General features: G+C 40.4%; 1 protein-coding gene across 15 annotated transcripts in view; it reads right to left on the bottom strand.

Annotated features, from left to right (window-relative positions):
- Positions 1 to 924: 924 nt before the first annotated feature.
- Positions 925 to 24,541, bottom strand: part of Mllt10 (MLLT10 histone lysine methyltransferase DOT1L cofactor) — a 151,724-nt gene continuing 128,107 nt past the window's right edge. For all 15 annotated transcript variants that reach the window (XM_050152650.1, XM_050152648.1, XM_050152651.1 and 12 more), the window contains 9 exons: positions 16,178 to 16,295; positions 14,773 to 14,845; positions 12,131 to 12,285; positions 9,900 to 10,088; positions 9,460 to 9,548; positions 8,958 to 9,322; positions 7,983 to 8,079; positions 4,503 to 4,700; positions 925 to 2,557 (listed from right to left, as the gene is read on the bottom strand). In XM_050152650.1, coding sequence (XP_050008607.1) covers positions 2,513 to 2,557; positions 4,503 to 4,700; positions 7,983 to 8,079; positions 8,958 to 9,322; positions 9,460 to 9,548; positions 9,900 to 10,088; positions 12,131 to 12,285; positions 14,773 to 14,845; positions 16,178 to 16,295 — 1,329 coding nt within the window. In that variant the 3' untranslated portion in view covers positions 925 to 2,512. The remainder of the gene's footprint in view (positions 2,558 to 4,502; positions 4,701 to 7,982; positions 8,080 to 8,957; positions 9,323 to 9,459; positions 9,549 to 9,899; positions 10,089 to 12,130; positions 12,286 to 14,772; positions 14,846 to 16,177; positions 16,296 to 24,541) is intronic.

The following is a 24,541-nucleotide window of genomic DNA, read 5'->3' as shown; positions in this document are numbered from 1 at the left end:
GACGTTGGGTTTGCAGGTGTGAACCACCACATCTGCCCAACAAAAAAAGGCTTTCTAAAGTCAATTTTTTATTTGTCTCTTTTCACAAACCTACCAGTCAGTCCATGGTAAAGTTGGGAGCTCAAGGATGGAGATGTAGCTCCCCCAGAAGTACTTGCATGGACCCTTGGTTCTATCCTAGCACCAGATAAACCAGGAGAGACAGCACATACCTGTAACCCCACCACCCAGGAAGCAAAGGCAAAAGGATCACAAGTTCAAAGCCGTTCTTAGCTACACACTGAGTAGAGCCGAGGAGGATACAGGAGCCCCTTGTCTCAATTAAAATAAAATAGTTAGGTATCTAGGATTGGATTTTTCTCACTCAACTCTTGATTACCAAGAAGAAATGACAACACACCTCTACATCCCAATGCATCCTTCACCCAAGGGCCATTAAACACATCTGTATTCTCTGAAAGAGAATACCCTATTTTACTGTGAACAAGTGAACTTAGTCTTCAATCAAGTGTGTATGTTATTTTTTTAATGTAGTATAATTTTTTTTTCAAGATAGAGTTTCTCTGTACCTTTGGAGCCCTGTCCTGGAACTAGCTCTTATAGACGAGGCTGGCCTCGAACTCACAGAGATCCACCTGCCTCTGCCTCCCAAGTGCTGGGATTAAAGGCGTGCACCACCACTGCCCGACTAATGTAGTATAATTAACCGGCTCCTTTGGAGCAAAGCCTCTGTCTCTTACTATGGACACACCCCATCCGCTCTCCTCAACAATCACCTGCCATCTCTGGCCACTGCGAATCTGCTCCATGCTGTTCTGCACAGCCCACCCCTAAGAAGTCAGACCCTAAGATGGTACCGAACAAACAACACGAGGGTCCATGGGCTCAGGACAGTCATCTGTCCAAAATAGCAGAGCACAGGGCTATAAACATCATTAAATTTTATTAACAAAACTTTGTACATTTTAATACATGTGGAATTTTACATCTAAGGAAAATAACAGCACATTCAAAATTTACCATTTATACAAATTGTTACAGAATAACAACCAGTGGGTTAAATAAGTAAAATAAACCACACTGATTCTTTGAAATTATCTACAAAAGGTTTGACTTTAAAATTCCCCTGAACATATAAAAATAAATTAATTTTACTTTTCAATTAAATCTACCAATTAGAAATATTACAAATCAAAATATCAATGTTATCTTATGAATTTTTCACATTACAAAACAGATTCACAAACCGTATTTACAGAAGTGAGGTAAGAACTGTGCAGTCACCAGGAGACAGACTGCAGAGCTAGCTTGTTCTTCCAGCTAAGCACACAGTGGAGGTCGAACTGCAGCTGGGCCTTTTCCACTAGTAAGTCATGCATTTCAGAAACAGATCAGTGATTATATCCCCAATTGTTTAACCTACCCGTCTGCCATATTGTCACAATCAAGAGTGTGACTACCCAAAGTCAAAATGCTGAGAGACAGATCTCAGGAACTGTGGTGGCCCATTCATTCCTACGGGCACTCCTGAGAGGGTGACTATATATACTATATATATATACCCAATCCACTGGCTTCCTTGTGAGTCATGAGTGGACAAATACCCAGGTGAGAGTTTGCATGAGCCCGACAGTGGCGTGGAGAAGTCTCAACAAAGGCAGAGGCTCGGGGACGGCTGCTGGCACAGTGGCCGACTCTGCTGTCTGGAGCCCTTTCATGTGGAGTCCGAACAGGCACTTGATCTAGGCCAGCCAGACCCTACCAGCAGTTTCCACATTGGTGTCTCTTTCTGAAAAAAAAAAATTCATTTCTAATTGATCTGGTTTTCCCAGCAGCCTTAGAACTCACTTAACTCAAGATCTCTTTAAATGGAATAGATTTTAACAATAAAAAAATATTTTTTTGCAAGACTGTCAGCAGAAGCAGGTGTTGCCATCCTAATCTGATCAGCAAACGGAAAAGTCTCATTACAATAGAAACTTTAAGAACGCTTGCACAGCCCCAGGTGAGGACCTGTATGACCACGGTGCTCAGTGACTACAACTGCAGGAAAAGGAGCTGGACAGTTCTCAAGACATCCGCTCTGCCCTAAGAGCAGCCACACTCTATCCCAAATGAGATCACATTTCATATTCCAACTTTTACAATAAAACCAAGTGGTTTGCAAATGAGCTAAGTCTTTAGATCACCACTGTCTCTACTGTGACCAGACCAGCTGGGGGTCACGCACATTCCATTTTCCTAGGTTGATAAACTCTGCGTGTGAATTATCTCATTGACAAAAAAGTTATTCATTTTTCTTCCAAAGTTCAAACACTCTGGCAGGGGATGGGGATATAGGAATTTCATTTCAGTGCAACAAAGTGACAGGAAAACTAAGCAAAGCCTCCTAGGAGTGCACGTGACGTCCTTTCCTGTGCACCCCTGCCGCCTCTTCCGTCATCACAGCTGTGCAGAGCTGCAGAGCCGCCTGGGGGGTGGGGGGGAGCAGGAGCAGCAGAGCCTTTCAGTGTCAACTTTTCTCCTGAGCTACAGGTCCAGCTTTATCACTAAGTCTCTGTGGTTCAAAACAAAACAAATTAGAAGCATTAGTTCAATCAATTCTGGCCAAGACAATACCTCTAGCTGATACAAGGAGCAGGGGTGGTTTATCCTGAGGCTGGCTACTTTGTAGCACAGTGTACACGAATTGTCTAAGAAAGTCTTTAGAAAACACACTGGGCGTACGTGAAGGCATAAAGGTGGTGTGCCTGTCCTTGAACAGTGCCCAAGGAAGGGGTGCAGAATTGCCCTTCCATACACACTTTTCCAAAGGAGAAGCAAAGTATGGCCAATACTGCAGTGTTATGTACTAAGAACGTCATTGTTCTGACCCAATGTTGTGTTTTCTGAGCGGGGCCGCACTATCATCAGATGACTGAAACCAATCAACAGTGTATCCCCTGGCCCTGGGACCTGCAGGGACCCCATGACTTCCCTCCTAGTCCACTTTCCTCTTAGTGATCGCTTTTTTGTTTGAGATGGGGTCTCAGCCAGGTGTGGTGATGCACACCTTAAGTCCCAGTACTCAGAAGCCGAGGAAGGTGGATCTCCATGAGTTTGAGGCCAGCCTGATCTACAAAGTGAATTCTAGAACATCTAGGACTATGTAGAGACTCTGTCTCTGAGAGGGTGTTGGACGAAGGGGAGAGAGATCCAGACAGATGGACAGATAAGGTCTCTCTACATGACTCAGGACTCGACTCTAACTCATTATCCCCTGCTGCAGACAGCCAAGCAGTTTACAGGAATGTGCCTGTAAACACCCCAGGAGGATGGTTATTCTCCAATTATTTATTGTGATTCTTTCATTTAAAGTATTTCATATTGCATAACTTGGGGAGAACTGGCTTATAATTAATCTATTTTAAATATGGAACATATCCATTAGCAACAGCAATGGGAGATAGCATCAAACGTCCACACACATAAACACATAAACACAGAATCACTGATGGAGAAGGGGACAAGATCCATGGTGACAGTACTCACACTCAGGAAGCAGGCACAGCAAGAGGACAAATACAAAGGACTCTCAACAGCTAACCCAGATTTTGAAGCAGTATTCATTACTAAATGAACAGCAATGTCTGAAGGCTGGCATTACAACAAGAGAGGAATCTCAAAGCAATGGAGCACGCAATACCAGTGCTAACATTCCTAGTCCTTGCCCACCCAACCTCCAGGCCTCTTCCTCCTTCTGGCTCCTGACCTGGCTTCCCTTCTCTACTGGGCATCTGTCCTCACCTGGGGTAGGGGGGTCTAACTCAGGGAAGCAGCCCTAACCCAGCTCCTGTGTGCAGCTGTTCGTGCAGTCTCACCTGTCTTCAGCCAAAGGGCCAGATGCTATGACTTACAAATCATAAAATCAATACATTCAAGTTTTATATTCTATTAAAATTGTAATCACAATTAATTTTTTTTAGATTTAAATTTATGTATGTGCACAACTGTGTGTAGGTTTATGCGTGTGTGCAGGTGCCGACAGGAGCCAGGGAAGGGCACGGCCCTCCTGGAGCTGGAGTTATAAGCAGCTGTGGCTGTGGGGCTTTGGATACCCTCAAGTACTGCAGTCACCTCTCTGTACAGATTCCTTAAAAACACTGTGCCACGTTCAGAATACTGCCCTAATTTTGTATATTTACCACATCAAATATGTAACATCATTTAAAAAAGCATGTTGGAACAAAATAATTAAACACATAAAATTGAAGGGATAAAAATTCTCGTTTTAAATTAAATTAAAATCTCGTTTTAAATAATCTGTTTTGAATGGGCTATCTCATATCTTGCTAACTAAAACATTTAGGAAAATGCCTTCAAACCTTATATGGAAATCCAATTGGCTTAGACCTTCTATTTACAATATCCAGTTGCTGGAGAAAACATTGATTAAAGAGCACCCACCCATCTGTGCTCACTAGGATCCTTGCCTCCCACAGTATCTCATGAAACATACTTACTGTGACTTTCTGACTTGTGTTGTCCCCGTGGATGGTGAGAAAGGGGTTGGTGGTGGCCGTGTGAAGTGGGGGTGCCTGAGTGCCTGCAAGGAGGTTGTTGATGGGGATCTGCGTGGGCCCAGGGAGCTGGAGCTGCTGGAGCTCAGGTGGGTGGTGCTGCTGCTGCATTAGCTGGTACAGAAAGGCCTGGTGCTGTTCCTTCAACAAAAAGAGAAGATGAGCTTCAGGCAGAGGGTACAACTGTCAGCAAAACATTCCTTTTCTATTTCTTTCTTTTACAGTATTATTTAAAAGTAAATCACATTCACACTAGTAAGAAAGAGCTGTAAGAGCTGGGTGTGATGGCACAGGCCTTTAATTCCAGCATTCGACAAGCAGAAGCAGACGGATTTCTATGAATTTCCAGGCTAGCTTGGTCTATGTAGTGCTCTGCCAGCCAGGGTTATATGATGGAGCCTATTCAGAATAAATGTTTGGATAAATGAATGAATAAATAAATAGCTGCTTCTAGAAAAACAATTGCACTGGCAGATAACCATTTACCGAAATCCCCAGGACCACCTGAGAATTGACCATTTTTAAAACACAGCAAAGTAAAGATAGGAGAAATGAGGCTGTCCATCGTGAACACAGAATGGGAACAGTAGCAGTCGAGCACTGGGCTGCTTTGGTTCTGGTTCACACACAAGCATGTTATCTGAAGGGAGACGCTTAACTCAGAAGATACCTCTGTCAGACTGGCCTACAGGCAAGTCTGTTGGGCATTTTCTTGGCTAGTGACTAATGTAGGAGGGTCCAGGCTCTGAAGAGAGTGGCATCCCAAGACAAAGAAAGCAGGCTGGACAAGCTAAGAGGAATAAGCCAGCAAGCAGAGTTCCTGCTGTGTTTGCCTGGATGGTAAACCTGTGGACTACATACAATAAGCCCTTTCTTCCGTACATTGCTTGGGTCAGTGTTTTGTCACAGCACCAGAGGGACAAACTGCAGCAGGCAATCACACTGCGATTAGCTAGCTACTTTACACCTGCTTCCCATGGGCCAAACCCTGCCATTAACTCTTTTCTAACATATCTAAAAGTTGCTATTCATTCTTAACAAGTATTTTCTTGCTGTAGTTTTGGATTCTTCTTTTCAGCAAGCATAAATTCCTTTCAACAGATTTCCTGGATGCTGATGACTAGACACTGTAATTAGCTGTTTGGGAAATGTGATGGCGGTGTCCCTGCCCGCCTAGGGAATGAGAAACAATGCTAGACAAAGTCCATGAGAATGCATTAAGTAGTCAGGGCAGGTCTGTCAAGTTAACATAGGACAAAGACTTGGAGGACACTGGCAAGTGGATAAGGAACATTTCTAGGTTCTCAGTGAGACCTTGTGAAGAAACAGTCTGTACCTACAAGAGCCCAATGAGGCTGGCAGGCAGTGCTGGCCAGCAGTTAAGGAGGGAAAAGAATGCAGGGCTCCCACTTAGACCAGGAGAGGGCAGCTGGGAAGTCAGGAGAAAGTTGAGTTGGGGGTCAGGACAGACATGGTCTCACTATACAGCCCTGTCCTACCTGAAACTCATTATATAGAGTGCCTACCTTTGTTCCTGAACGCTGGGATTAAACGGTGTGTGCCCCATCACACCCAGTGAAATGAGAAGGGATTACTTGATGGAGTCACTGGAGTATGTAAAAAAATGACTACAGTTTTTGACTTAAGCAACCGCAAGAATGGATTTGGGGCGAGTGGGGCAGCCAAGCGCGGTAGCTCACTCTAGGAGCTGTGAGTGCAAGGGCAGCTATGAAGTAAGCAGGTAGATCCAGAGTGGAATGCTCTAGACAGAGGTCTAATCTGAAGACGCCTACATCTGCACATGGACCACTCTGAAACACCTGAGAGTGAAGGGCATTGCTGATCTTTTTTAGCTAAGAAGGCTGAAGAGGAGAAGAAGATCCAAAAGGGGAACAAAACGGACTAGCCAGGTAGGACTGTGATGTCGCAGCAGCTGGAGGGAATGACGACTGTCAGAAGTTGACTGCCAGGTCAGGAAGACACAGGGAAATGACCACTGGACTTAGAAGTCTGTCACCATCTGTGCGGGGACAAATGGTGGTAGCGATAGGGGCCAACACGAGGGTGGGATTTTGGTTTCTAAAACTGTCTCATATGGTTAGTCTGGCTTCCACTCCCAAGTGCTAGGATTACAGGCATGTGCTATCCTATCCCATACACTAAAACATTAGAAGTATACTTTATCTTACATTTTTAGGACATGGTTAAGAAGCTAAGTTTTTCACATGCCTGAAATCGCAGCACTTTAGGGGCTAACAGAGGACTATGAATTTGAAGCCAGCTAGAGATACATATCAATACTGTCTCCAAAAAGAGGCATAGTGTCTGTATTTAATTTGTGTAATTCTCCCATACACTTCAAAACCATTGCTAGAATACAAAGAAAATAAATAATAATGTATAGCTACACAGTGTTGTCAGGGAATTGTAGCAAAAACAATTCAGAACAAATGCACATTTTTTTTTAAAATCTTTTTGATTTGAAAACAAAGGAAACAACAGATGGGGACCCATGGGTCTGAAGGATGAACTGTATGTAATAATGGAATTACTACTTCTCAGGACAATGACTTCCTTTCTATTCCTCTACATGTCTGTAAAAATCAGCACCCAATGGTTCAAGGTTCCTCTTTTTCTTCTTATCAGCAAAATATACAATCCTACAGATATCTTACCAGAGATGGCACTGTATCAGGATACAAACTGTTTGTGATTCCTATTTCTGTTGAGCCCATCTTTCTTCCCTCCTAAAACAGTTTCCATACAGCAACTAATCTTTCTAAACCCTTGATCACTATCATATATCATTGCTCAAGTTCAATATTCTCCAATGAATCCTTTAAGAAAGAAAGAAAAACTAGGGCATGAATGAACCAGGATCAGCACCACTGATCGAACTATCAGAGAGAGGCGGCAGAATGATGGCTCAAATGCCATCTCCCAAGAAGCTTGGACCAGTCCGTCTAAAACTCGAACTCGGGATGGAGAGCCGTAATAGAATGCTAGTCCAGCAAGCCTATCACACTGAGGCCCTAGGTTCTACTCCCAACACCATAAAAAGTAAAATGGCCCTCACCTTACTTCATCCCTTGGACCATTTAAAAGCCCTAATCCTATTTCATTTGACTTTTTGGAATTTATCACCAACAAAACAGTGTGTACTCATTACCTCCCCTCTCAGAGTGAACCACCAGGAAGATACAGCTTGCTTCCAATCCCAGAGCCTAGTGAGCCCTACAATACTGTTCTAACATTTGTAAAACAATCAACAAATGTGATGGTATAGGTTATGTCAAAGGGTAAGGCAATTTTATGGATAGACATTCACAACAGAGGGGTCTTTACCACAATCAACATCTATTATAGTCTATAGTACCAGACTCTAACAAAAAAAAAGAAAGAAAAAAATCTCAAAGAACTTACGGGTGTGAGCTGCTGGGAGTTTAGCAGCTGCTGGAACTGCTGCTGCTGGATGAACATCTGTCTCTGTTGGTCGGACAGGAGTCCTAGCCCCGAGGCACTGAAAAACCATTGCAACCCTTACTTCTCAGGGATGACGTCAAAGGCAGCCTTTCCAGTAGGCATTTAACAAACTCAGCTTTACCTACAACACTTCATTATGCACAAATCATTCTTTTTTCTATACACATGTATACAACAAAGCAGAAGAAACGCACTGCCAAGAAGTCGCTTTAAATACGCACAAAAACAATTTATGGGTTTGTAATAAAGTATATGTAATAATCATCTATCCCTTGCTTCATCAAAATCTTTGATTAGAGAATATCAAAAGTTTGATTAGAGAATATCAAAATTGTGCTGCTAAATCTTGCAGAACCAATATCATGTGTCTGCCATAATAATACCTTTGCAGAGTAAAATACACATATGCAGAAGGAAGGGATAAGAAAGAGTAACATTTAGGGGGCTGGAAAGATGGCTCAGTGGTTAAGAGCATCGCCTGCTAAGGGTCCTGAGTTCAATTCCCAGCAGCCACATGGTGACTTACAACCATCTGTAATGAGATCTGGTGCCTTCTTGTGGCCTGCAGGCATGCATGTAGGCAGAATATTGCATACACAATAAATAAATGAATCTTTAAAAACATACAGTAACATTTAAAGCCACATATCACAAAACGGGAATGACATTTTCAACATGGAATGTATATATTATGTTACTGAAACTGATTTTTAATTGAATTTTATCAGTCTAAAAATTACAATGAGTAACAAGCACTAACTTACTCAATGAGACTGGGTAGCCATTTTTCCTAGAGAACATCTATAAAATACATTGAAACTCCTAATCCAGAACAAGGCAACACTGGTAACATGTTGCATGGAAAATAAAACAAAAGAAAAATAATAAAAAACTCCATTGAAGTCAGTTTCTTACCTGTTAGTCAGTGCAGCTGCCGGCATTGGATGAGCCGCATTAGGTGGTACACTGGAGTGGGTGAGGGGGGCAGGGTTCTGGGACATTGTGACAGGGGTCTGAATCACGCCATTTAAAGCTCCTACGATGCCATTAATTGCCAGTTGGTTCCCTGGCAAAGCTCCAATTATTCCACCAACTGCAGACACAGCAGGAATGGTGGATGTTACAGTCTGCATTCCACCAGCCAGCGCCCCTACTGTCACACCATTGACCTGCTGAACCCCGCTAACTCCGGAGCCTGGCTGAGCTGGACTCTGCCCAGCAGGAGGGGGGGTAGAAAGAGCAGAAGAACCGCTGGTGCTCTGTCCGCTGGACGCTAAGTCCTAATGTAAGAAAAAAGAAAAACACACATGGGAAAGAGCACATCAAAACTGTTTAAAATAATTTAAAATCAAGTGTAATATGCTACTATTCACAAATAAAACACACAAACGAATATAATCACACACACAAAATTTACCTGATTTAATACAGGAAGAGAATTGTCAGGTAAAAAGCTGTTTCCTATATGTGGGCTCTTACTGCTGTTCAATGAATCCGTAGTAGGAGCTAAAAAGAGTAAAAGATAAAAAAAAAAAATACCCTGTTAAATTAATTGTATTATGTGTAAAATTAAAGGCTATTTTAAAAACATATACTGAAGCCTACAGTCCTGTTATTCCTGAAACTAATTACAATGGGGCACGGGTAGTGTTGAATACTGTAGCTTTAAGTCAATTATGAGATCATTTAAATAAATTTTATCATTAAACTATGCACTGAAGTGAAAACAAACTCAAGACAATTAACAGGGATTGTCTATGTCCCGCAGAAATAACCCACCATTTGTTTCCTACCTCTTCACATAACTGGTAACCAGCTACTGTTGCTTATGTAGGTAACATTTCCTTCAACACTCACCAGTCTGTGTGGGAAATGTGTGTATCGGATGAGGTGGACTAGGATTGGTTGCTATTGTTGGAAAAGGCACGGAAAGCTGTGCGTTCAGTAACTGAAGACGTTCCTTTTTGGCAGTCAAGTTTTTAATCTGTTCTTCTAATCTTCGATTTTCAACTTGAAGTTGGTGTAATGATTTCAGCATTCCTAAAACTAGCAAATCATTTGTGTGACTTTCAGTAATGGCAATTCCACTCCCATGACTAAGACTTTTATGGTCACAGCATCACTGCTTTAGAAATGAAATGAAAATGTGGAAATTCTGTACACCAAATGACTGAGCTTTATTCCTAGATTTGAATATAGATAGATATAGGAGTGTATACATAAAAGACTGTTCCTAGACGTGCCACATTGAAGATTTGCTGCCAATATTGATCAAATAAACAGAATCCCAACCCAATCAAGTTCAAGTAGGTTTATATCCTCAGAGAAAAAAAAGATGGCATTTTATTTTCCTCAAGAACCCAAAACAGTAACAGCAGTAGCAGCAGCATCAACAAAACCCAAGCATGCCACCGACACCCGGCAGAAAGCCTGCCATCCCAGCTGCTCAACCTGTCTCTCTGCAGGCTCCCCAGCAGGGAGCGCTGTTATCTGCACCCTGCTACTTCTCTCTTCCAGGAGAAAGGCCTCTTCTGTTAACAAGCTTCCTGCCCCGCCAGACCACCTCAGATACTGTGTTAATTCCTCCAAGGGTGGGACGTCCAGCTGACAATCAAGAGCACTGCTGTTAGACCACAGTGATGGACAATTTAAAAACTCCAGGTATTAAAAAGTTGTATTTGCTTAACACGACCTCAGGGCCTTCAGACAACCACAGCTCTAAGGGCCTTCAGACAACCACAGCTCTAACTTTCTCCCTTAAGGGGAGCCCAGATGAGACTTACCCTCTGGCTAACCTGTAAAAGGTTATCTGCACATAAAGTTCCTCATGATTGGCAGTTTTAGACAGGGGCACCATTCATAAAAATATCAATTTAAAGCATGTGGCTCACTAGCAACTAAAAAAAAAATCTTGTTTTCCTAAAACAAAGCAGTGAAAGCTCCCATGCCAAAGTGACAGCAACCGCCTGCTCTTCTCCCTCATCTGTTCCAACTTTGCTTTTTCTGGGTGGTTCTTTTTTTTTTTTTTGGTTTTGTTTGTTTTGGTATTTTTCCCTTGTAGTTTTAATACTTAAAAGTACTAGATATGTATATACAATGCACATCATATCATTTCATAAATTGGTGAACATTTCAATTAAATATAAAATTTACTAATTACTATTCCTTTTCGGGGGGACAGGGTCTCACCAAGGAGCCCTGGACGAGGCCTGAACTCTCTATACCCACAGAGACTCGACTGCCTCTACCTCACAGTGCTGGGATTAATGGCGTGCGCCACCTGCGTCTATCTCCTAAATGACAGGATTAGAAACAGGTATCACCACGCCTGCCTAATTATCATTCCTTTCCATTGTAAACAGATACCCAACTATCCCTGACTAGATATATTTTTAATTTATTTGTATTTTATGTGCATTGGTGTTTTGCCTGCACACATGTCTGTGTGAAGGTGTTGGATCCCCTGTAAAGGAGTTACAGACAGTTGTGAGCCGTCATGTGGGTGCTGGGAATTGAACCCCGCTCCTCTGGAAGAGCAGCCAGTGCTCTTAACTGCTGAGCCATCTCTCCAGCCCCTAGATAAATTGTTTTAAAAGATCTCTAGGAGTAGGCATATATTTTCAAATGCCAGGCTGAGAGGAGACACTGTGTTTCCCCAAGCTGACAAGAACAAAGTATAGTACGACAGAGAAAGAGCAGCTTGCCATGCTGCGTTTCAACAATAACCATCTAACAAAAAGCACTTAAAGCAATTTTCCCAACTTTTCATGTAATTTACCTTCATACAACCCTAGGTTACAGGTACAGTATTATTCCCAATTCCAAAAGTAAGAGAATAAAGAACTTAAAAACCACACCACACCAAACCAAACCCTTGTCTGTGATCATATAGTAACAAAGACAAGTTTGGAGTTAACACTGTAGAGTCAGCTCTGCCAAAGCCTAGTACCATACCGCCACTACTTAGACGGAGTGTATGCCATCATGTCATTATTATATTGGTAAACACTTTCTTCTGCATCCATTAATCTATATGTCGTTCCACCCAATGCTGTTCCATTTTTAGACACAAGAAAAAGAATACTTACTGTCACTAGGAGTACCCTGTTCTAATAAAAATTGCTGTCCTTCACTCCACTGCCTCTCCAAAAGTTGTTCAATACTTGCTGCTACTGGAGGCAGATTTTCCAAACTGCTATTGCTTGGTTGATCATAGCGAATCTGTAAATTGCTTACAGGGGATCTGTCAAAAATATTAATTCTCAAGTTAAAAAAGAAGGGAATGCTTCTAAGTAGTTGTGCATTGGTTTTTTGCATTATGTCAAGAGCCCCTTTTCCTGTACAAATTTTTCTGGTACCAAGTGGCCTATGGCAGAGGTATCAGGTCTCATAAAACCATAATTGAGTCATTATCACCCTTCCTCCCTAAATGAGAAATTAAAATAGCTGAACACAGTAGGAAATTTAAAAAAAAATCATTAGAAAACACACTACTAGTAATCTCTGAAACAGATTGCAAACAAACAGTATGACTTTCTTTATAAGATACGGGAAACAGACAGTAGGAGAACTTTCCTCAAAATACTCGGAAAGAGGAAGGGGCTGCAGAGACAGCTCAGGGGTTAAGAGAACTTGCTACTTTTGCAGAAGCCCCAGGTTTAGTGCTCAGAACATACATGGTGGCCACAATCATTGGTAACTAACTCCTGAGGACCCGATGCACACTTCTGACCACCCTGGGCACTAGGTCTTCATGTGGTACACATACATATATGCAGGCAAAGCATACATACACGTTAAATTAAAATAGCCAGAAAGTTCTACCACTGTCTTCTTAATATAAACACTATCACAAGTGTAACACTGTGGGAGACACTTGAATTCACAACCAAGGAAATTCTCAAGTTCAGTGAAAAGAAAATCTAACAATTCTGAATTGAAAATGAAAACCTGTTTCGGTTCTGAGGAAGATCTGTACAAAGCAATTTTATGTGTAGAATGCATTTTTTAAATTTTTAATTTTTAAAATGTTTAGGTTAGTTCTTCAAACAGAGCTTACCCCTTCCAAGATAAATGTTTCCTGAATGAAAATGAACAAAGTGTTCCCATGTCCAGTTGTGATTTTACATTAACAAATGGGGGTGAGCCATCTTTGGTATCTGGTCTCCACTCTACCTTAATATATCAGGAAAGATATATTAAGTTTTATGAGCATTTTCTACAAAGTGGTTTTACAGACAAAATTCTCCAAATACGGAGAAAGGAGGTGTGGGATTGGGAGGGCTTCTGTAGCGTGCTCACAGGTGCACAGCTGGGACACAGCGTCTCTAGCAATGCACTGGTGCTTGTTATATAGCAATCCCTTAAAATGAGGACTTCAAGCCGTGAGGCAAGCATCATGAGCTGGCCACTGTTTTCTGAACACGTTATGGAAGGGTAAGTTGAACCACTCCAGGCTAATATTTAAAGAGTAATGTAGCGTTCTAAATGCACACTGAAAATAATTTACTATCATTCACTGTACTATGGCCTGTTTTTAAAAAAATAAAAATTTCACAAAGCAAAATTGCACTAAGGGATTCTGAACACATTTTACATAACTTGTGTTATGTTTTAGGTTTAAAAGGGACAAGAAAACTCTTCCTGTACTAAACAGGAGCGAGATCCCATTAACAGTCTCATCTGAAAAGAAACTTAACAGTACATATAAAATTACAGACCAGCAATTTCATAACTCTCTCATTCTGTAGTTCCGATCTCTGGTTTCCAGATGAAGAATACTTCCTCCAGAATTTAATAAGGAAAAACAGCATTACTTCTTACATACAGTTGCTTACTACAGGAATTATGTGGGGAAGGTATACTCAATGTACCATTAGGAAACAGGTGAGGTTTCCGGACTAGTGTCTATAAGGACAAAGAATGTGCCCCTTAAAGACTGGATGTATCGTCAGCCTGAACGTTCCTTGTGCCAGAATAGGAAAGGTCCTTATTTGCAGTTACTTCCTTCCTTATATGAAAAGAACCAAGAATTGGCTTTTCCTTCTGTTTTTGCCCTCAACCAACTTAATGTAAGGCATAGTTTATAAAACTGGAGAACACAGAAAAAAAACAAACTAGAGAAGGATGCAGAGGTTGAAAATGGAATAAACTCCATGCCATTCTGTAAACTGGCACCCACTCTAGAACAGAAGCTATACGACTCCATAATCCCACTCTGACAGATTAAACAGTGTTAGGGGATTCTGGGGTACCACCTAAAACCTAAGAAAATTAATCAAACACATACATATTGGCTATACCCTCTTCAATCTAAAAGGAAACAGAGGGATTTATTAAAAGCTTCATTTGTGGGGTAGCAACTAAGAAACTTAGCCAAAACTGTAACCCAACAGTGATAGTCTTGGGTCTGAATCTTCAGATATTTTATGATAAAAAATGATCACCTAAGTCAATGCATTAATCATATCAGAAACTAAATATACAAATGTAAATAGTTCAAACTGATTAAAAACATGAAAATGTATTCCTTTTAGCTTAGAAATCTAACAACGTGTTTAAAATTAACATTTCAATTAATTTAGAATCATTTTTCTTGACAGTCTAGACAGGGTTCTTATTTACAAAATGTTTGTAGAGCCTCAACAAATATACACTTTACTGCTCAAGATAACCAAATTCCCAATCTCAGTGTTCCTTTCCTATGGTTTGCAGTATGAACAATGCTTACCTTGGTGAGAGGCTTCCTCGGGGTGAGCTTCCTCGACCAACTAGGCTTCGGCTATTGTCTCCGAGATCTTGATCTGCAGTATAAATATTTCAGAGCTTATAAAGTGTCTCTCTTACTAGATAAGAGGTTTCAAACTCTTACTCTGAGTTTTCCTAAAATACATATCAAGCCCAGTTATGACAGTGGAAGACTTGGCATGTTGTTGTTGAGAGCCATTGAACTGTGGTGTGTAAAACGTCGTCTGTACACGTTTTTGTGGGCGTAGAAGGCCATGGATTATGTTCTCTTCTTTCATTTCTTTCAATATTACAGCACAGAAGCGTGGTTTGAATTTGTACTGCCCTCCCCTCAGCCACTTTTAATTTCTACGGTTAAAGTAATGAATCACAGCTGTAGAGAGCTAATCTGAATGCTTATCACAGCAAATCCTCATGTGCTGTATTTTTTAACACCTTGTATCCCGAACAAAGTCACAAAATACATTTCTACAGCACCATATATGCCAAGACTAAAATTAAGTGACTCTTCATAAGAATAAAATAAATGTAACATATATCCAGATTGGGCAAAAAAAAAAAAAAAAAAAAACACCCAAAGAACCTTTATTAAAATGATTTTAACCCTTCATAAATATATTGCTGATATAGAAGAGATCTTCATCTCCCAAGTGGCTTTCATTCCACCTGCAGAGTCTTTTAGAGTCTCTCTGGCCTCTTTCAGGTTCACTCCAACCCTTACTCTAAGTCAGGTAGCCACTGACCCTTGAAGGGTAAAGACAGGTGAGTGAGCCATTCTTGTGAACTGGTAAAGCCATTCCCTTCCCAGGCAGACTAGGACATGCCAACAAACCCTTAAAGATGGAATGAAACAAAGTAAATGCAGAGGTAATTAAAGCAATACAAGAGGCAAACACTACAACTATCAACTGGTGAAAAAAAAAGCACAGGATCACTAAACACCGCAGAAACCTTCCAACAGGATAAAAAATCACAGGATTACTAAACACCGTAGAAACCCCCTAACAGGATATTTTTAAAACCAAGTTTGTGTAATTCAATTTCATGAATTATGCAAATAAAGGCTTGGGCTCTTCCTGGCAAACCCCAATGTTGTGTTCCTTGCACTGCACAGAATGGATGACTGAAAGCGTCTATCACTAAAGTCACAGGAGACACTGTCACTCCTGCTCACGGCTCAGCTCCAACAGTTACATTTCAGACAGAAAAAACACGTCAGTGCTTCGCAGCATGGCGTCTACTTATTTCAAATTGTGGTTCTTTTGGTTTTTAAAAAAGAAAAGCAAAATAAAGATGCGATTCCCTAGCTGGTTTTCTTTCTTTCTCTATTTTTTGTTTTAAGAAAATGAACTAACAGAGAAAGTGTACACGGACGGGGAGGGCTTTACCTGTTTGGTTGCTTTCAGACTGTGCTATGAGAACGGCCATGGGTGGATTTGGATTTAATCTACTGCCATACAGATGAGCTGGCGCCTGGCTAAGAGAAGGTCCAGAGAGGGCGTTCGCCTGCAGCGAAAGAAGCACAGTAGTTGCTGAATCCGACTGGAATAGCTAGAGGGTTACCGCCTAAGTCGCAGTAGTCTCCACCTTAGATACAAGCAGAAATGGCTAACCTTCGACAGTAAACACTGTTTTGATGTCTGTCAATTTTTGAAAACTACAGTATTTTTAAGGAGTGAATCTAAACCTAGCAGTATGATAACCCTGTGGACTTAGAACTAATTCTTTAATCACATAAAACCATTTAGAAAAGCAGGCAGGTAGACAACGGATGTTTAACAAATGCTGCCTTTCCTACATCACAAGCAGACTGCAGAATTCAAAGGTTCAACTTCTAGTATTTTAACTGCTCAAAGTCATGTTGCTATTGCTTAACTCTACCATCAGAAAAACGTGCATAGTGCTTTGTTACTTCCTATTCTGGTACACTTGGAAGCCTGCTGCTTGTGGTGTTTTGTTTTTGTTTTAAAAGAAAGCAAACAGGCATCACAAGAATGGTTTCTATACAATCCAGAGCTCAACCAATCACAGCTTTGCCCTGACCCCATATATGGCACTGTCTTTTTGGCAGGAAGCCAATTCTACTAACTGAAGAGCTCCTCCACAGTTTGTGATTCATTCATGTTGCTAACCACAAATATGAAGGCCTCTTACTGGGACCTGTGCCAAATAAGGAAGAATGAACCCTTAAACAGATGAAGTTAAGGAGGCTGGCCAAAGTGTTGCATAACCCAATGTAATAAAAATGCCTTCTTTGATGTATATAGGCTCCCACTTTCCAAGAATATCAGACCTTTAAGATGTGCCATTTTGGAAACAAATCTCTTGTATACAAAATACTGATGCTAACAGAAAGCTTTTATTACCCTAAATAATTGTCATATTTAACAGAATCACAAAATTTAAAGTAAACTTACTCCTCTGTTTCATTACTAAAATCAAAGCATAGCTATTTAAGAACAAATCTCTTGAAAATCATTTTTAAAAAGCTAGAGCATTTCTAGCAAAAAAAAAAAGTGACAGCAGAAAGAGACATGGGGTCTTGTGACATGGCTAACAGCTCAGAAGAGACTGTGACACGCACATACCTAGAGAATAATATGTCTCTGTAGCTTTGGAGCCTGTCCTAAACGAGTTCTTGTCGACCAGGCTGGCCTCGAACTCAGAGATCTGCCTGCCTCTGCCTCCCGAGTGCTGGGATTAAAGGCGTGCACCACCACCACCTGGTGAAGACTGTAGTCTTTTTTTTTTTTTAAAGATTTTTTTATTTATTATGTATACAGTATTCTCAGTACTCTGCCTGCAGGCCAGAAGAGGGCACAGATCTCATTACAGATGGTTGTGAGCCACCATGTGGTTGCTGGGAATTGAACTCAGGACCTCTGGAAAAGCAGCCAGTGAGTGCTCTTAACAGCTCTTAACTGCTGAGCCATCTCTCCAGCCCTGAAGACTGGTCTTATAACCCATAGTAGTGATTTCCATGATGAAGAATCCTTTGCTTTCTATTGTTCCAAGGCGTTTTGCAGTTCACATTTAACATGTAAAGTCAATCTAACAACTTCTGTATCCTCTCAAGAACATATAGATTAAGTTTATATATGAAGCTCTGTATAATAATTGGGCATACAACACAGCTGAGTGGGTAAGAACCCCTGCTATCAAGCTGAAGACTTGAGCCCATTCCTAGGATCCACTCACTGGGAAGAACTGTGTCCTACAGGTTACCCTCTTCACACACCCATCCACATGCATGCACGCACACATGTACACACATACCCCAAATTATCAATCCACAGTGAAAAACCAACTTCAACCTAAAGATCAACAATGGATACTTACTATGTATTTAGTAGTATGGATACTTAAAACACAATTCATAAACTAAAATAATATGACTCTTTTGGACTATGAAATAGCTTAGTGGGTGAGCGCCATTCCCGTGACTCACACGGCAGAGGGAATGGACTACTCACAGTTATCCTGACATCCACATGCATGGTAGGAATAGATAAACAATCATTTTTTAAAAGGGACATTTTGCTTCTCCAAAAGCAACTATTTAGGAGTCTTAGCTATTCATAAAATAACTAAGAACAAAAACAATGCTAACAAATCAGCATCCTGGGCACCAGTAACAACTCTCAGATACCGACACCTAAAAGTTCTTTTCATGGAACCTTTTATTCTTACTTGAGACACAAATTTTTAAAAGATCAGCTAAACATATAGAAAATTACAAGGAAGAAAGTTTGAGATTTGTTGACAGCAAGAGAGGAGAAAGATCTGTGTGTAGCAGGGACACACAGGGTAGGGAGGACTACTGAGTAAAAGTAGAGAGAACTGCTAGGTAGGGGTAGGGAGGACTGCTGGGTAGGGGAAAGATAGAGCGTTAGCACCCAGCTGCACAGCAGAAGACACTCAACACGTGGGTCTCCTTCCCTTTGCTGCCGTCTCTGTTCTATAACTTACCAGCAGGAATACCTTCTCAGTTTTGAGTTCCTTAATAAATCAAGAGACCGAACTCTCTTACTAGTCTCTTCGTGAAAAGAAGGGACCCTGCTGCCACAGGCTTCATAATTACTCTTGGTAGCTTCAAATTTAAAAGGAAATAAAAAAAAAAAGCATTTTTTATCTCCCTCAGGCACAGTAAACATCACAACAGAACACAGTCCAGCGCAGTAGTGGGGCCCATCTGATAACCACGATCAAATGAATAAGCACAACTCTCTTCAGCCTATTCTAAGTCGACTTTTAAATTTACAGTTTCATTATTGTTATGGGTATGGAGATTTTGTCTGCATGTAAGTCTGTGGGTCACATGTGTGCTAGACCCACAGCCCCCCCCCCCTCCCCGTTGTTTTTGAGACAGAGTTTCTCTGTAGCTTTGGAGCCTGTCCTGGAACTAGTTCTTGTAGACCAGGCTGTTCTCAAACTCACAGAGATCCACCTGCCTTTGCCTACAGAGTGCTGGGACTAAAGGCGTGTGCCACTGTCACCTAGCAAAGACAGACAGTCTTGAGATGCCATGTGGTTTCTGGGAATTGAGCCTGGGTCTTCTGGAAGAGAAACTAGCGCTCCTGACAGCTAAGGCAGCTTGCCAGCTCCAGAAAATTCTATTTAAAAGGTAAACTTGGGGGAGGGGGAGGAGGGGGAGTACTGTTCTACGTGACCAATTTCCAAAACTATCTGAATGGCTAAAAAAAAAAAAAAAATTTACAGTATTTTCTTTTTCTAAAAAAATTATTACATTTATCTAAACAAGAAATGGTCAACCCAAGTATGATGTCATATTCTTATACTTCCAACATTTACGAAGTTCAGGCAGGAAGATCACAAGCTTGAGGCTACAAGGAAAGATTGTGTTTCAAAAAGAAAAATAAATTTTCAAAGAGAAATTTTAATTAGTAATTTTGCTAGACAGGAAGGTGCTTTTATTCTGTACAGTGATGCTTCTGAACCACTGCACATTGAGTTCAGCTAAGACACACATCAATGTGAGGGAAAGAACATGAGTCAGGACTATCACTGAGCCCAAGGCCAGCCTGGACAACAAAGACCCTGCTGTTCCCCTCCAAAATTAGCTTTGCTGTCACCAACAAAAAGAAGTATCAAGATTCAAGAGGACTAAAAAAAAAAAAATCCCTGTTAACCTACAGAAGTAACAGCAAAGGGCACTGAAAGCTTTAATACAAAAAAAAAAAAAATCTTTAACAGGAATAAAGGAACTATTAACACATACACTTCTCTAAAGCTTATTTCCAACATGGGTTTTAAGAAAGCAAAATGCTGAAAGCAAATTACCAATGTATCACAGTCTCCTACAGAAGGTATGATATAAAGAAGGGGATTTTTTGGAAGCAAGTCCCTATGTTATAGCATTGCAGCACTTCATTCTATTCTGTCCAGGTAAGGGAAGTGACTTCCGAAAGCCCTCTCTCGAGTTTGAGCACACGAGGGAAGCTGAGTAAAGAGGACAGTCACAATTTATGTAGGAACATTTTGCACTGCTGTTATAGCTTTTCTATGAACCTAGAAGGAATTCTAACAATCTATAGAAAAGCTCACTTTTATAAAATACAATTATTTTATAATTGGACTCAAAGACCAACAAACTAAAAATAAATTTAACAATTATTGAAGTAATCTAAATCCTTTTTAAACAAGTATCTAACATTTTTTAAAAGGCATTAACAACTTAATGTATCAGACAGCTATAAAAGGCACAAACATTGATCTCAAGGCAATGTTCAACCTCAAGACAAATAAGTAAAACTCGGGGTTTAGTCTATCCTATTAAAAATTTTAAGATCAAAACTCTACGTCTGCTCTAATCTACCTATTAATACATCTTTTCTATTTTAAGGACTTGCTCATGATCACAGATGTATCTGTGATGAGCTCTTGCAAACTGGTGACTACAGAATGCCTACATGCTGGGCTTGCTCTAAGGACTTTTACCTATAAAGAAGGGGAAAGGTTTGGTCTTAAGCTGACCAGACGACTTGAACTTGCTGTCAAGTCTGCAGGACCAGATGAGTTCAATCCTCAGGACCCACACTCCCAAAAGCTGTCCTTTAACCTTCATACACATGCTGAGGTGCAGGCACATACGTGCATGAGCACACGCACAGACATACACGCACACACAAACTGGAAAGAGCTAGGTCTAATACATTATATGATAAACACGGAGAATGACATCAGACAGGACATGGCAGAGTCTACAACCCCAGGACTGGGGGGCGGATATGGGATGACCAGCGTGGTCACCTTTGACAGAAAAGCAAACACATGAGACTCTTCTTCATAAAAATAAAAATTAGGGCAAAATACAATAGTTACTTGTAAAATTTTCAACCTTAGAAAGTATAATAGCAGTGCATTTAGGACAGAAACTGTTTTAAAGCACACAATTAACCCGTTAATCAACACTGCAATCAAATGATTTAGACAACCTTCAAAATGTAGTAGTGGCTATTTTTTCAACATTCTAGCACGGGAACATAATTTTATATTCTTTCAGCCAGGTACTAGTGCCATCTTTAATCCCAATACTCTTGGAAGGCAGAGGCAGGCGGGTATCTAAGTTTGAGGACACAACAGCCAGGGTTACACAGAAAAGCCTTCTCTCGAAAAACTAACCAAAGTCGGGCATTGGTGGCACATGCCTTTAATCCCGGCACTCTCTGAGTTCGAGGCCAGCCTGGTCTACAAGAGCTAGTTCCAGGACAGGCTCCAAAGCCACAACAGAAACCCTGTCTCGAAAGAAAAAAAGAAAAAAAAAAGAAAAGAAAAAAAACAAGCAACACCCCCCTCCACAAGAGAGAGAGAGAGAGAGAGAAAGTTTGAAAGAAAAAAAGAATTAAAGAAAGAAAAAAAGCTTAGCTTTTAACTATAACTGTCTTGGTGGCTAATACAAGATCAAAAAGAATTAACACTTAAGAAAAACTGTAGATAAAATTACAGTTTGACTTCATTGTAACAAAAGTTCTTTAAAATTTTTAAATAGAAAAAAATTACACATAAGAAAGCAATTGAATTCACAAAAAAAAAAAAAAGTTTTGTCTACAATCAAAAACGTCTTACCAGGCTATGGGAGCACGCACCTTTCATCCCAGTCCACGGGAGACAAAGGCAGGTGGATTTCTGAGTTCAGGCTTAGCTTGTTCTACAGAGTGAGTTCCAGGGCAGCCAGGGCTGCACAGAGAAATCCTGCCTCAAAAAGCAATACAAACAAAAAATGTGTTCTTCCAAAATTTTTATTAAGATTATTTGTTAAGATGCTGAGAAAGACAGCTCAATAGTTAAGAACATGAGTTACTCTTTCTGAGGATCCAGGTTCAATTCCCAATACCCACGTGGCAGCTAACTCACAACTATATTAGAAATACCAGGCCCAAGGAATACAACTCCCTCTTCTGGCAGGCACTAGGTACACATGTGGTACAGACACACCAATTGTAGGAATTTTTTTTTAAGATTACTTTTAAAAATTACCAATTCATATATACTTAACGTTTTTTGGTTTATTTTGTGGGCTGGGAATGAAACACGGGACTCACATATGCTAGGCAAGTATTTTATTACTAAGCTCCATCTCCAGGTCCCTACTTCATATATACTTTTAAAGTACAACATTTTTTTTTAAATCACCGCTGTATCTGCTTCTAGCTAAGCTGTAGGCAAGCCATCAACTTTCTCTACCCTCGAATTCCTATTATAGGAATGATGGTATAATGCTTTTCTTACTAGAATACTATAAGAATATAGTTAATATGCATAATGGGCTCATAAAAACATCTGGAACAGGATAAGTAAGCTTGTTATTTTATTTCTGTGACAGTCACAACTATGTTTCAGCACATGAAGGTGCCTACTGCTAAGTGTGACAATCTAACTTTAATTCCTGAAACCTGAAGCAGAAAACAGCCTTCTGCAAGTTCTATTATGACCTATACACATGCACACTGTCCATGTGCACACCCACACAATACACAAAATAAATACACAATAAAAAACTTTTAAGAGCATACTGTTTGTAAACTAATATGGTTTCTGTATTTCCATAAACTTGGATAAGATAAATTATCAATTATATATGCTGATACTAGTTGTGGCAAATATCCACGAGTAAAAACAGTGTTCAAAGAACCATTAGATGGCATAAAACCTCACTGTAAGAATTATTTCACCTGCAGATTCAATAACAATACAGCAATACTCCTGAGCACAGTGGTCACACCTGTAATCTCAACACTGGAAAAGCAGAGGAGGAATGCTAATAAAACACGATGTGCTCCAGACCACTTTAGGCGACAGGAGTTCAAAGCCAGCTAGCCCTGACTATATGGCAGGATTGTCAAAAATGTAGAAATTTTTGGTTTTGTTTTTTTCCAAGTCTGAAAGTTTCTTAAAGCAGGCAGTTCTGGCCAAGCAGGCTGCTGATGAAGGTTCCACAGAGACACAGACAGGAGAGACTCCCATGGCTACAGATGGAGAACCCAATGGTTCTCGTGAAAAGAGCAGTGACAGCAGCCATCCGAATGCACCCAGACATACTCAGGAGAACACAAGAGCTAGCCCGCAGGAAGGTACCAACAGAGCATCTCGGGTGGCCGAAAATGGTCTTTCAGAAAGAGACACAGGAGTTAGAAAGCAAAACCATGTCACAACTGACGACTTCATGCAGACTTCTGTCATTGGCAGCAATGGATATTTCTTAAATAATCCAGCCCTGCAGGGGCAGCCCTTGAGGACTCCCAAAAAAAGAACACCCCCATACACACACCACAACAAAAGCATACAAGACTTCAAATACAATGCAAGTAATAAGATGTTTTAAAGTTTTATTTACACACACACTTATAATTATGAGCACATGTTTGAACAGAAAGGTTTTCTTAAAGAAATAATGAACATTAGACAAGGACTGGATCAGTTTCATTTATTCTCTGCCATGATTCAAACTTCATACTTTCCTGAGAACCAACTCCAATTCTGAGTCAGCTACCACCAGTGAAGCATTAATACCCAGCGTGTGATGAGAGATGAAACCAAGTGTGAACAAATTTCTGGTCCCATGAGTAGGCAGACTGTTGAAGCTGTCAGGTTCAATTGCATCATTCCCCATTACTCAAGGCCCCAAACTGTTCCCTAATTGTTAGGAGCTTAATGTATTCAAAACCACTGTTTAGCCTAATGCTGAAATGTTCCACAATTGAGTCTCCAAAAAGTAGGAGAAGGATTAAAGTGCAGTTAAACCATTACTGAACACCCTCGATAGGACAGGAGAACTGGACAGAATAACCAATTCTAAATTAGATTGCTAAAGTGGTTAATATCTAATCAATGTTATCACTTATCTTTTAGGGAGAAGTAGTGGAATATGAACAGCATCATGAAAAGCCAGCGGTACCCCTAAAATGATTTAAACCCTTAACTGATGATCCAATTAGAAAGAATACAAAACATTTTACCTTCCAATAATGGTAAGGATCTACAGTTACGACTACTGACATACTATAGACAGTCTACTATGTACTGAGCTTTTATACCAACTACATGTAAAGGAAAAGTTACTCTAAAAAACAAGTACAGCATATCAAGTAAGCTAAAATATAACACTTAAAAATATTTAGTATAAAATATTTAAGAATATAAAATTAACTTATAAAGCAGTTTTTTATATTTTTCTTTTCTCCACATAATTTTACAAGTCCTTTTCCGATTAAAACCCCAAATCTATTTTACCC

The sequence above is a fragment of the Alexandromys fortis genome, unplaced genomic scaffold, assembly GCF_014885135.2.
Source record: "Alexandromys fortis isolate MF-2015 unplaced genomic scaffold, M_Fortis_MF-2015_v1.1 scaffold_54, whole genome shotgun sequence".
NCBI lineage: Eukaryota > Metazoa > Chordata > Mammalia > Rodentia > Cricetidae > Alexandromys > Alexandromys fortis.
This window is presented reverse-complemented; position numbering and strand designations above follow the sequence as displayed.